At 45.2% G+C, this 12,408-nt stretch overlaps 1 protein-coding gene across 2 annotated transcripts in view; it reads right to left on the reverse strand.

Annotated features, from left to right (window-relative positions):
* APCDD1 (APC down-regulated 1) overlaps window positions 1–10,404 on the reverse strand; it is a 32,146-nt gene extending 21,742 nt beyond the window's left edge. Inside the window, exons 1-2 of one of the 2 annotated variants that reach the window (XM_054817487.1) lie at window positions 10,019–10,404; window positions 688–871 (exon numbers count right to left, since the gene is read on the reverse strand). In XM_054817487.1, coding sequence (XP_054673462.1) covers window positions 688–871; window positions 10,019–10,076 — 242 coding nt within the window. In that variant the 5' untranslated portion in view covers window positions 10,077–10,404. Of the gene's footprint in view, window positions 1–687; window positions 948–10,018 lie in introns of those variants that run through there. The other variant, XM_054817485.1, reaches the window with a different exon arrangement.
* Between the last annotated feature and the right edge of the window lie 2,004 nt (window positions 10,405–12,408).

Genomic DNA, 12,408 nt, shown 5'->3' on the forward strand with positions numbered 1-12,408 from the left:
TTTTTTTTTTTGAAGGTGTAAATGGCAGTTAAATTCCACTTCCTTTTATGCCTTCAAACTTGTCCCTTTTGTCACATCCACACTACTTAACATAAATACACTCCTTTTTATTAAAAACCCCCAGTCTTTCCTACTACAAGTCACTTCAAGTAAGTGGGTGAATATTGCCTGCTGAGACACAGAAAGGAAACTAGCTCTCTGAATTAAAAGTCATCATGTATAGAGAGTAACAGCACTGGTGAAATACAGCTTCTTAATTTCTTTTGCTAATAAAACCTGTGCTAGACACGTGCTCTGAAAACAAGGACCCATTCAATGGATCTAATGTATGCAGTCAAAGATAGTACAACGTTATGTTTGAATAAGCATCCATTTCAGCAACTTGTTGGGCTCCTTCCTACTCAAAGAGAGATTTAAAGATATTTCACAGCATGCTGTTTAAAATCCAGACTATAAATTGATTCATCAAGACAGCTTTATAGCATGCTATTCTAATGTACATAACGCCACTCCTTCTCCTTTTATGCATAAACATATAGAACGCATCTGGAATTTAGAGCATCACCATATTAAAGAAAATATTTCCCCTGCTGCTTAAAGTGGGAATATTCATCCTTCCTTCTCTGCTTCCTTCCCCTCTTCTCTTCCACATATATCACTCAAGCATCTTGTTTTATCTTTCCTTACCCAGTAGAGACCCAGTGCCCCTCAATATTGGGAGGCATCTGCACAGTGATTCGGGCTCCATTGTGGAGGTGTTTCAGCATATGGTGACACTGTGACTCCTTGAAGGCCCTCCATGCGCTCTTCTCCAAGGACCGAGGGTGGGATCTGCTGTCCGGGTGCAGAAGAGCAGAACCTTCTCCCAGCCCTGCAGTAGAAAAGAGTAAATTACCATGAGACCCTGGTGAGAAAGGCTTCAACACAATAAAGGAGGTTGTGAACATCTTGTGTTGAATGACGCTCGCGATGTTACGTGTCTAGGAAAGTACTGTTTACATTTCTTGTCTCATCTGAAAAAATAAATAAATATGGGAAGCTCTTCCTCTCTGTCAGCCCACTAATAATCCACTAAATTGGCTTGCTTGAAGAAATATAATGGGCAAAGGTGCTTGAACCAAAATGTTGCATTTCCACACCCAGGAGATGTAGCTTTGAATCTGAATTTTATAGACACCTCTTTAATCTTTGGTCAGGACAATCAAAAACCTGGAACTTGAAACTTTTAGAAAGTTGCACCCAGATCCGGACATAAACTTTGTGGTTTCAGCCCACCTCTAATTTGAATGCTTCTATAATAAACTTGTAAATAAAGACTACTCTTTAAAGCCACGGGAAAACAGATATTAAAAGCAAAGCCTCTGCACACAGGAAGCCTCTGTGATGACTGAGGTGGTCAATTAAAGGCAGATTCCGCTATTTTTATTTTAAAGGGGAAAAGGAATTTCAAAAGCTAATTTTATCTCCAGCACACAGTAATTTTGGTTTCTAGTAATGTATACATACAAAACCCAGCAGTGCTCTCTCTACACAATATTAATTGAACAAAATGAATACGTAGCTTCAGGAGGAATGCGTTTTTACTCTTTTAGGCACAGCCTGCTCTTAGATATGTTGGAAAACACGGATCAAAAGAAAAACACACATCTAGAGGTTAAGAGGTGACAAACATGAACCTTACATAATGGGTTGGAAACTGTATTACTTTGCCAGAAGGAATTTAAGAGCCAGCGGGCTAGAAAACGAATACGGGGTGGGTGGAGGGGCTGGTTGCGTGCCCAGGAAGCCAGGGCGGCCGTCTCGGGAGAGGGATGTCTCGCTAACACGTGCTCCCAGGGGCAAGGTCTAGGATTCACCCCAATCTTTTCTGGTGCCCTCTTGGCTGACCCAGCTCAGGGACTGGGCTGTTTGGGATCACCGGTGCGTGGCGCAACCCTACACCATGCTGAGCCACCTCTCACAGGATCCTACGCTTTCTTCTCCAGGCCCCATCTAATGCTTAGGCACACGCTTGGGTGGCACGCAGCATTGCTGCAGAAATCACAAGAAAATCACCATTATTCACTTTTAGGCAGACACTGTTTCAAACCTTTGCCATTTCCTATTGCAAAAAAGAAAATGGTGTCAGTGATTCATTATGTTGGCTAGGTCTTAGATCTTCTGGAAGAAACTTGGGTAACATCTGGGAAAATGGCATTGCCAAAAATATAAATGCATGTCAACCACTTAAAAACAGCAATTCCTAAGCTAAACAAAGGCAAGGACTTACCCAGGAGGCAGGGTAAAGAATGATCAGAAAGAATACAATAAATACCTGAATGTAAACAGTGCTTACCACTAAATGATCTCAAGATTTAACGAGATTAATGAACACAAACTCACAAAGTCTTTACTGGAAAATCTGGTAGCTTTGTTGCAGGTTACAAATAATTCTTCCACCTGAATGAGAATTTACTGCCTTACTTTCTAAAGGGTAATAAATACTAGGGATGCTTCGATATTTGAGCACGCCATCTAAGATGGCCTTAAAGGAGTCTGATTTTCAGAGGGTCAATACTTCTTCCTTTCTGGAAGTCAAAGCTTCTCAGGTATTTCTACATTGCTAAGCAGAGTCACTCATGTTTGCGCCAAACATCTCCCATTCTGAAGCCAGAAGTGGTGTGGCCACTTCAGAAATGGCATGGCCACAGCAGGGTGATGCTCTGCTTGAGCTGACGACATCTTTGGAGAGGCAGGATTTACTGGATAGGGTCAGTGCTTCATGTACACGGCGGTACAGCCTCCTGGGCTGAACCCAGCTCTGTGCTGTGCAGTGTCTGCAGCCCACCTCACCTGGAGCAGCGCTTGACACTCTCAAAAACTTCAGCTTATCTGAAACCTTGTGGGTGTGGGGCGGATATCACAGGCCTTCACACCACCAGGTGTTCAGCCAGGTATAGGTGAGCTTACCAGTATATTTATTTTTGTCGTTACGAATCACAGCTAGTGACTGAGAGCTTGCCTTCTAACACCCTTCTCCATCTCTAAGTCTGCACACACTCAAAAAGCCCACATTACTTCAGCACCTCATTCTGAAAGGGAGCAAGCGCTCCTGTCCATGGGCTCGGAGCATCTTTTGGGTCAGAAGCGACACCTCCTGCAAGGTACCTGGTAGAGGCTGTAGCCATCAGTACTAACTTTCAACAGAAACATAGCTGTCAGGATGTCTCACACTGAAAAAGTCTTTGAAAATTTACATTTCCATTTGAAGTTGTTAAGCATTTGAAATCTGCCATCAAGACGAGGTTTTGAAATGGTTCAAGTGACTATTTCAAGGCATATTTATTATACCATTTGCTTTTAAGCAGTTGTATTTTGCTTAGCTCATGTCATATGATTCATGAATACAGATGCACTTAAAAATGAATGATTTATTCATTTAAACATACTTGGGCATTTAATTTCTCCAAGCAAAAATCCTTCTGTGGGAGGATACCATCTTGTATGTGCACATATCAAAGGAGAAAATGCAGTAACCACATTATACATTCCCAATTATTCCCTGGAGGAAATAATGAAAAGAAGGGGGTTTTGAAAAGGAGTCAAACTTTATGTGGTATTATACTGTGTCTTTTCTTTGATATAGCTCAAAAGCAATTGGGTCTCAGCTCTCCCTGACACATGTATGTAGTTCTGTCTGCAACTTGCAAATGATAAACTGTAATCAGTGGATGGAAGGGAGATGTGCATCAACAGCCCCAGAGATCTGAACCCACGAAGAGGGTATTTGTTTGGGACTCTATCCATCAAACCATGACAAATGAGGCCAGGAACAAGTTTGGGTAATCAAGACAGGCATGAGATCATAACAAAGGCTGCAGAGACAGAGGAAGGGATATAGAAAACACACACATGCTAGGCAACATCACGTAAATAGGACATGAATATCAGAATATGAATTATGGTATAAAATTAAAAGGCAGCAATGGGACCTTTACCTATGTTTGTGTTGCTGGGGTAAGGAAATACTTAATTTAGCACAAGCTCCTTCATTACCAAGTAATCATTTCAATGCTTTTATGTTTACTGACATATATGCCTGTACATATGACTACCATACAAAGGAGCCATAACTTCCCCTTGTCCCATCTGAAGATCAAATGCAGAGACCGGTGATACGCTTCCCACACAGGGCATTAAACCGAACACCGTCTTCCTGTGCTTTTCCCTGCAGCAGGTGCTCAGAGGCAGCGCAGCGTCCCCCCGGCTCCACCCTTGGCAGTGCACAATGAGGTGTATGGCAAAACCTAGATCCTGCAGGGATGATGTCACTAATTTTAAAAGATCCATTTGGCCATGTTAAATGGGACATGGCTGGAAAAGAATTTCATGGCTCTCTGAAAGCCCACTTTGGAGCCTAGATGCAGTTGCAACATAGTTGGAGCCACTACTTTGATTCAAAGAAATCAAAGTGTGCTATTCTCTACAGCACAGACAGAAGGTAGGTGACAGGCCATGTAAGTATCTCGACTCAGCTGACAGTATCTCAGACTCTCTCTCACTGACGGACTTTTACATTTTGTGTGTTATGAAGGAATCTTACCCACTTGTTAAATAAATAAATAAATAAATACACCATGTTGTTACTCAAAAGTGTGACAGACTTCAAAGAAAAAACAATCTTTGCATGAGACTAATAGCGGTAATTCTGTGAAGCCTCTGGCTGGCTTTCACTTTAGCTACACCACAATCAGAGGTCATAAGATTGTATCACCCACTCCATGGTGGGTGCAAAAGGAGCAAGTCCAAAAGGAAAAGTAAAATTCCAGCATCCATCAAAAACGTCAGCTAGAAAAACAAAGCAAAACAAATGCATTTTCTGATGAGTTGATATCCAACTTATCTTTCATAATCAAGCCCTATCAGTGTTGATCACAGCTTTAACATTAAACTAATTGACAATAGTATAAGAGGTGCTGCAGCTGGCTAGGGATCCTTGCCCAGGCCCCCACAGATCACACGTGACAGGGGCGCATGCAACATCCATCTGAGTGGGAAGGCGGAGGTCTGCACCGCTGCCACTCCAATAAGATGTGCATAGGAGCACGCACTGCACCAGAGGACTTCAGGCTTTCAGGTTCACCTATAAACCTGTATCTGATGTGGGAACAACCATTCAAGATAAAAGTAATTGTTAAGGGAAGATAGGTTACTTTCAACTTCTTCAAAGATTTCTGCACATAGCTGCGAGTAAAATGCAAATCTTAAAAGGGCCATCTCTTGGCAGCCTGTTACCCAAACGTGTTTCAAAAAAGGCTAGGACAAAGCTCTCCAGCATTTCTGCAAAAACCTGTGAGCTGCTCGAATAAATGTTTTGGTTTTCTGAAAAGTAGTATGCAAATAATGTACAATTACAGAATAGATAGTAAGTGGAGTTGTGCTTGAACACAAATCCTTATAATTTAATTCGTGCCTTAACACCCTGGCCAAATTCTGTTCTCAGCTATGCCAGATTGAAAAAGTATAATGCAAATAACCTTAAATCTTAAACTGTTTAGATTTAATCAGCTTAATGAACACCTCTACCAGAATCTAAACCATAGCTTCAAACACGTCCAAGTGTAGCGCTTCAAACCAGGCTCAAAGCAGGTTCACCCTTTACTAAAGGGGAGAATAAATGTTACCTGAAAGTAGGATTCAAAAGTGGATTTAGATTTGGATTGCTCAGCAGGAACCACTCCAGTTTTTCTTTCATTTATAGCAATATGAATCCAGAAAAGCACGGTTTTATTACAAATTAAAACAACCTCGAGTGATAGTACAAGTTCAAAATATGTGATGGCCTCATCTCTGACAGAAACATTTTAACACTCGTGCTTTATTTCTGCAGCAAACTCTTTTCAAGTTAGAACTCGTTTGAAACTTGAAAAACCTTACAACAGATAAAGAATAATTGGCTGGATTAAGTTTATAGCCCTCCTTATCTGGGCAGTTGCCCCACACAATTAAATAAATAGACATTTGGATTACACTCTTTCTTGATGTGGGATACTGTTAGATAACGCCCATGACAGGCGTTTAGCTACAGTGCAAACTTACGTAATTGCAATGGAGAATATAATGTCCTGTTACCAAGCCTGCGGTCTGTGTTTACCAGTGTTTTCCCTGCACTTGAAACTTCAAAGAGTCCTCGCAGGATTGGGACCTAAATTAGCTACTACAAACAAAAGACTTGGGAAAGGAAAGCTGGGTTTTATGGTCACAGAAGCAGACAGGACAATTATTTCCTTTCACATGTATCTGTTGCCTTTCTTGTGCATACAGAGCTTCCAGGTACAGCTTTCAAAGAGACTCAAAATGAATGTTTCAGAGCGTGGAAGACCCTGAAGAGAGATCTAAAGTATGTTTAGATGGGACAGCTAAAAAGGAACTCCGCCAAGGCTGACTGGCCCAGCATTGAGGTTCTCTGTTATCCTACAGCTCGGTCCTTACTCAAGGCCCCATTATGGAAGAGGTCAGAGAACCAAGCGCCAAGCAGTTACACAGCCGATAACCTCTACTACGTTGAAGCTTCGCTCTTTAATTGGGATGACTGTTGCTACCCATGCACGGTGAAATGCCACTGCCCGGAGCACGGGCTTCTTTATGAAGCCCCGAAGGGTTAAAGCCCACTTCCCTTCAGGGCAGCAGGAACTCTGCCACCATCATGAGTGGGTGCAGCACTGGGCCATAAGCGCAATTCAATATTGATGGTAGTTTGGTCTTGCCCTCTGTGAGGGAAACATCCGCTCTCTGTCAGAGACATCTGCCATGCAGCCTGCAGACCTCTGTCCTGTCCTCCACCCACACCTTGGCACCAGGATTTATTCAAGTGGAACTGCCCCCAGTGCCGATGGGACTTGTGTCCGAGTAAAGACAATGCTAAACAAGCTCACTACGTATAATCCTACCCTCTGTCAGCCCCGCTTAAAGCATTGCGTCAATAATAAAATACTAGCCTTGCCTTGAATAGCTGAAGGTACTTGCCTTCAGCGTGGTTGAGGCTAGTCTTGGGCTTCATTGCCTGGCACCCCATCTCCTACGGACAAAAATCACCCCTTGCGTTCACGACAACTACCTTGTACCAGTTAGCCCACAGTCAAGCTGCGGAGATGAGTAAAATCAAATTTACACTGACACAATTATGAATAAAATGGAGTTCATCTTCTAACTCTCCCTGCAAACTGTACAAGTCTTGCACTAAGCAGCGTGTCTTCCCCTCTTTTTCTCTTTGTTGTCTTCCAGATTTCCAAGTGCAGTATTTTATTGAGGGAACGGATCACACATGCCTCTAGCATGGAGCACAATATTTCTCCATTTGATGGATACAGGTATTTATATCTTCTGATACAATTACTTATTTTCCTGAACAGGTTTTGAAATAAAACACTTCTATGTAACTAATTTAAGCAATATTGCCAGGGAACTTTTCGAAGCATAAACAGTTTTGCTCTGAAAAGCCTAGCAGTCCTGTCTTCATCATCTTTATTAGTACTATTTCCATGATGTTATCAACAAATTGTTTTACTTAAAGTTTCTAATTCATTACTCTAACAGTAATATAATCAGAAATACGCTAAAGTTTCTTCTTAGCATCTGTGTCTGTAAAAAAAAAGTTTACATTTACAAAAGAAATTAGCCAAATTTGTTTTGAATCCACTTGAATGTGGCTCTTATTAATCAGGTTCTCTGGAGCTGAATGATCTTAGCATTTGACATCTGAAACTTCTGTGGCTTTTTGTCTAAGCAAAGAAAACAGTGATAATGGACAACTTCCAGCTGCAAACTTTGTTTTTTTGACATTGTACAGGTTTTATTTTGATTAATGAAGACAAGTTTTTCCAAATTTCAATTCAGTGATGTTAAAGTAGGGATTTCTTAACGTAATGAAAGCAGAAGATTTAGCCTTACAGGACATTTTAACTTGTGTTATAAAGCTTTAAGCCCTAAAAATCCTCAACCACCCACCCACACTCACTTGCTTTTAACCCTTAAATTGCCAAGTGCAATAGAAATGCAAAAGCAAACACCACATGCTGTAAAGAGGCTTAACACTGTGATCCCCCGGGATTGCTGGTTATTCTTACATATTTCCAATTTGGGCTAGCCGCTGACCAAAGGATGATCCTATTGACTCTATGGCATAGAGGGAAAAGCTCTAGGCCAAGTCAAAGCTAACAGGGTAAATTAATTTAGATGGGCTACATTTCAGTGCGTTATATGCCACTGATGGCATTTTCAAGTTTGTAAGAGGGCAGTAGTTTCCCAATGCTCGAAGCTCAGACCCAAACCGTGCACTGCTACATTACCGAGGTGTCTATCTTTATATACAAGGCGCTGAGTTATATCTTTCTCCAAGAACTTAAGTTTATGTTATTTGGTGAAATATAACGGCAGATGGAAGAAATAGATGATTTTCCTCCTTCATCCTCTTTTGGCAGCTGCTGTTTTGATCTGATCACTGGCTCTGATTTGTTTCCTGCTCCAGCCAGGGTTCAGCTCTGCTCTGTAATTCCAAGCAGATGAGCCGGGGAGTCCAACCCTGTAATTACACCTCCTCTCTTTACCCTCTAACTTCAAACCTCCCATTTTGACTTTTACATCTCAGATCACAGAGTTTTAAAGAACACCTCTGGCGTTCCGGCAGGTCTGGCTCAACTAAAGACATTTCTACGCTGTCCGGATTTCATAGCTGAGCTGTGAGAAGGGTATAAAACCCCCTCCTGGGGAACAAGGTCTCCTTCTCTTTCTTTCTCAAAACAAAATACACAATCAGAAGCCCATGCTCTTTATTATTTATCGAATACCATCTGTGTGCTTAGCACTTGTACAAACACAGAGAGAGACAATCCCTGCTCCACAAAATCAACCCCAGGAACAGCTTTGAAATCCTTACCCCAGCTCACAGATCTCACACTGAATCCACGTAGGTCATTTGCCTTGTAACAGTTAAAATAAGTTCCTCTTTTTACAAGTAAGCCTGAGGTCCTAAGAAATTTAACTGAAGAAGGCTGGATGCTACAAAGTACTTCAGAATTAGGAACACTCTTCAAAATGATGCTGTAACCAAGTAGGTTGAGTCACTCTTTCAGAACAATATTGCGCCTGGATTTTTCAAATCTGGCTGCCAAATGTTAGACATACCTAAGCAGCTCATTAAACACCCTCCTTTTCAGAAGTTGCTCTTGAAGAACACTGACTTTCTGGAAAGATGGGTTATCTGTTTAAGTGCCTAAATATGGATTTACAAGCTGAACTTGTAAGTTTAAGTTTAAATACGCTGGCTTTTCTCACTAAAATTTTGCCTACTGTGCAGTTTCAGAGAAACATCAGTCCAGGGCTGCTGAGAGAGTGTCAAAGCAGGACTGAGCGCAATGACACCCAGAACCTCTGTGCTCTGCAGCACATTTTTTATTGGGTACACAACACGGTGCTGGCAAACTCTGCTTTCCCAGAGAATACCTCCACATCGAAAACTTCTTTGCCTACAGGTGAAACGTGGGTCCCGTGGGACATTTCGGCCAAGCTCCCCAGAGTTTGGTAGAGCCAGCCCTTTGCCCAGAGGTGCGTAAAGCATCTTTGTGTGAGGTGCTCGGACTGGCTGCTCCATCCAAGTAGTTACAGGCGTGCAAATACAACACTGCCAACACGAACTTCGGAGCGGGCGCTTTGTGTATGATTTTACCCAGACCGGCTGGCTGCTGCTCTACACCGCACCCGCACGTTTTGCAAAGAGGCGCCTCTAACAAGGGGGTTCAGGCAAAGCAAACAAGGTTTCTGCCCGCTTCGGCATCCACACGGACCTCTCCTCTGCCAGATCCCCCGGCCCGAGCAGCCGGGACCCCACACCCGCACTCAGGACGGGCGAGCGCATCCCCCACCCCCCCACCAGCGAGGTTATGGGGTCCCCTCGCAACCCAGCCGGCTTTTCGGGCGCACCCAACGGGCGCGAATCCCCAGGCAGCCGACCCGCTCCCCCCGCCCCCGGCCCCGCACTCACCATGCAGCAGCAGGGCTGGGAACAGGTATCTCATCAGGCTGCTGTACGGGGCGGACATCTCCCTGCCTCGCAGCGCCCCTTCCCCGCGCCTTCGCTTCGGCTGCCGCCACCTCCCGCCGCGCCGCCCGCGCCTCAGCGCCGCCGCGGGCAGCCCACGGCCCGGCGCTGGGGGGCAGGCGGCTGGCGGGGCCGGGGACCGCCGGGCACCCTCCGGGGCCGGGGACCGCCGCCGAGCCCGCTCCTCAACGCTCCCGCCCCGCACGCCGCCACCGCCCCGGCAGGGCTCCGGCTCGGCCGCCGCCGCTCGGTGCCCGAAGATGCCCGCTCCACCGCCGCCGCTGCGTCCCACACCGTCTCCGCGGAGCGCAGCGGCGGCTCCGCTTCATATTTCCCCTTCCAGCAGGAGGAGGAGGAGGGGACGGGAGGTGGGGACTCCTCCCGGGGCGGGGAGGGGGGCGGCCCCGCCGCCGGGCTGGCGGCCCTGCCGGACACCGCTCCCACGGCGGGGGAAGGGGCGGCCGGGACCCGCCGGTCGCCTCCGTAGGGTGTGGGTGGCGGGGACGGGAGACAGCGAGCACCGGGCTGAGGCAGGCGGCGGGCAGCCCGGGGGTTGTGAGATCGGGCGGCGGGTGGGATGTGCCCGCGGGGGGCTGGAGGACGCGTGGGAGAGTGTGCGGGGGTGGTCGGTCCTTCCTCAGCTGCGGGGAAAGCGGCCGGAGCAGGGACGGGAGGTGCCGGCAGGGCTGCGGCTCCCGGTGCCCGAATCCCGCATCCCGATGGGACCCAAGCGGGTGTTTGCCGCTGCGCCCGTAAGCTGGAGAGAAAGAGAGCTGGCGCGCGTCCTTGCTTCGAAAAGAAACCTTTGTGTGGTTGCAGCTTTCCATGTAAATTGGGCATTTCAAACGCTAAAAATAGATGACAAAGTTGCCGCCTTTGGTGCTGCACGCTTTTCCCCGTGTCTGTTGTTGATTAGTTTTGCTTTTTAGTCTAGTCTTAGGCCCCGATCATGCAAACACTTTATGTATGCGCTTAATGCACATGTGAGTGACTCATGTTCCTGAGTTAAGCATGAGGCTTTCATTTGTAACGTCCTTTGGACAGGGACATCATGTTTTCTAGTTTGTGTTTGGACTCGTGGGCTCAGCTGTAGGGCCTCATGGCAAAGAATGTGTAACAAATTGGAGGAAATTTTGAGAAAATCAACATAACTGAGTTTTGAACAGCTTAACTGAGCTAAAGTGTTTACATGCTGCATGCTTAAAAAGAAATGCAAACAATGATGGCTCCTTCCAACTCCCTTGAGATGGAAGAATAAATTTAATCTTCCTCATTTATATAGGGAGGAAACTGAGACAGAAACAAGTGGTGAGTCAGAATTAGAGCTTCGGTGCCTTGGATCCTCAGGGTTACTCTTGCGCCTTCACACAAATGTTTTTGCAGCCAGAAAGGACGGTTTCCAGAGCACTTGGTGGCGGTCTGTGCAAGCCCGTAGCGGTCAGATATCCTCTCAGTGACCTGGAGAGAGATGCGCAGGGAGAAACGATATCCTTTGAGAAACAAGTGTCCATCAACGTGAGCAAGTAACACTGGGTAAGGCTGTAAAAATACACTTAGCCAATGTTGCTTGCTCATCTTCAACCCATTCCTGTAGTTGCCACACACCTGTGTGTGGAGGAAGGTGATTCTTGCCGTAGACACAGTACATTTGGAAAAATTGTTTAGGAAGCCTTGTGTATCCACTTGGCTGTTTTCAGGACTAATTCAGGGCAAAATTCTGATTTTGCCACTTGTAACAATCCTACAGCAATAGAGACACCCAAGTAGTTTTTCATTACTTACAGGTTCTGTAAGTGAAACAGATCCCGTGAGCAAGTAAAACAGCATTTGCTTAAATACAGTACAAGCATCTGTTATTCTAAGTCTTGAGGACCCATGATGTACTTCAGATCTGTGTGTAACGGATACCTCTCCTCAGAGAAGTTCCTGCCAGGGTGATCAGTGAGATAATGCCGGGCGTGCAAATGGGTGATATAAGGAGAAAGGAAAGGCAGTGTATGTGGAAAAGCGAATTACCCTGTTGTTGGCCACAAGCACCGGATTATTACGAAGGGGTCCTGCCTCGTAGAAGTCAGCTTGAAGCGTCTCACATGTTTGGCAGGTGTACAGATAATACGGTGTGTAGGAAGGCTCTTCATGTAAGTCACCTGCTATTTACCTGAATGTAAAAGGTAGGCCAGCATCACTGTGAGTAGTAATGAAGGACTAGCAGTTTTGAAGTATAATTGTATAAAAGCAGCGACATCCGAAAGGAAGAGACTTTTTCTATAGACGCAACCTCCTTTGCCGTACCCAGATTGAGCAACATAATGATCTGCAAAAAGATGAGACTG

The sequence above is a fragment of the Grus americana genome, chromosome 2 (assembly GCF_028858705.1).
Source record: "Grus americana isolate bGruAme1 chromosome 2, bGruAme1.mat, whole genome shotgun sequence".
NCBI classification, from domain to species: Eukaryota; Metazoa; Chordata; class Aves; order Gruiformes; family Gruidae; genus Grus; species Grus americana.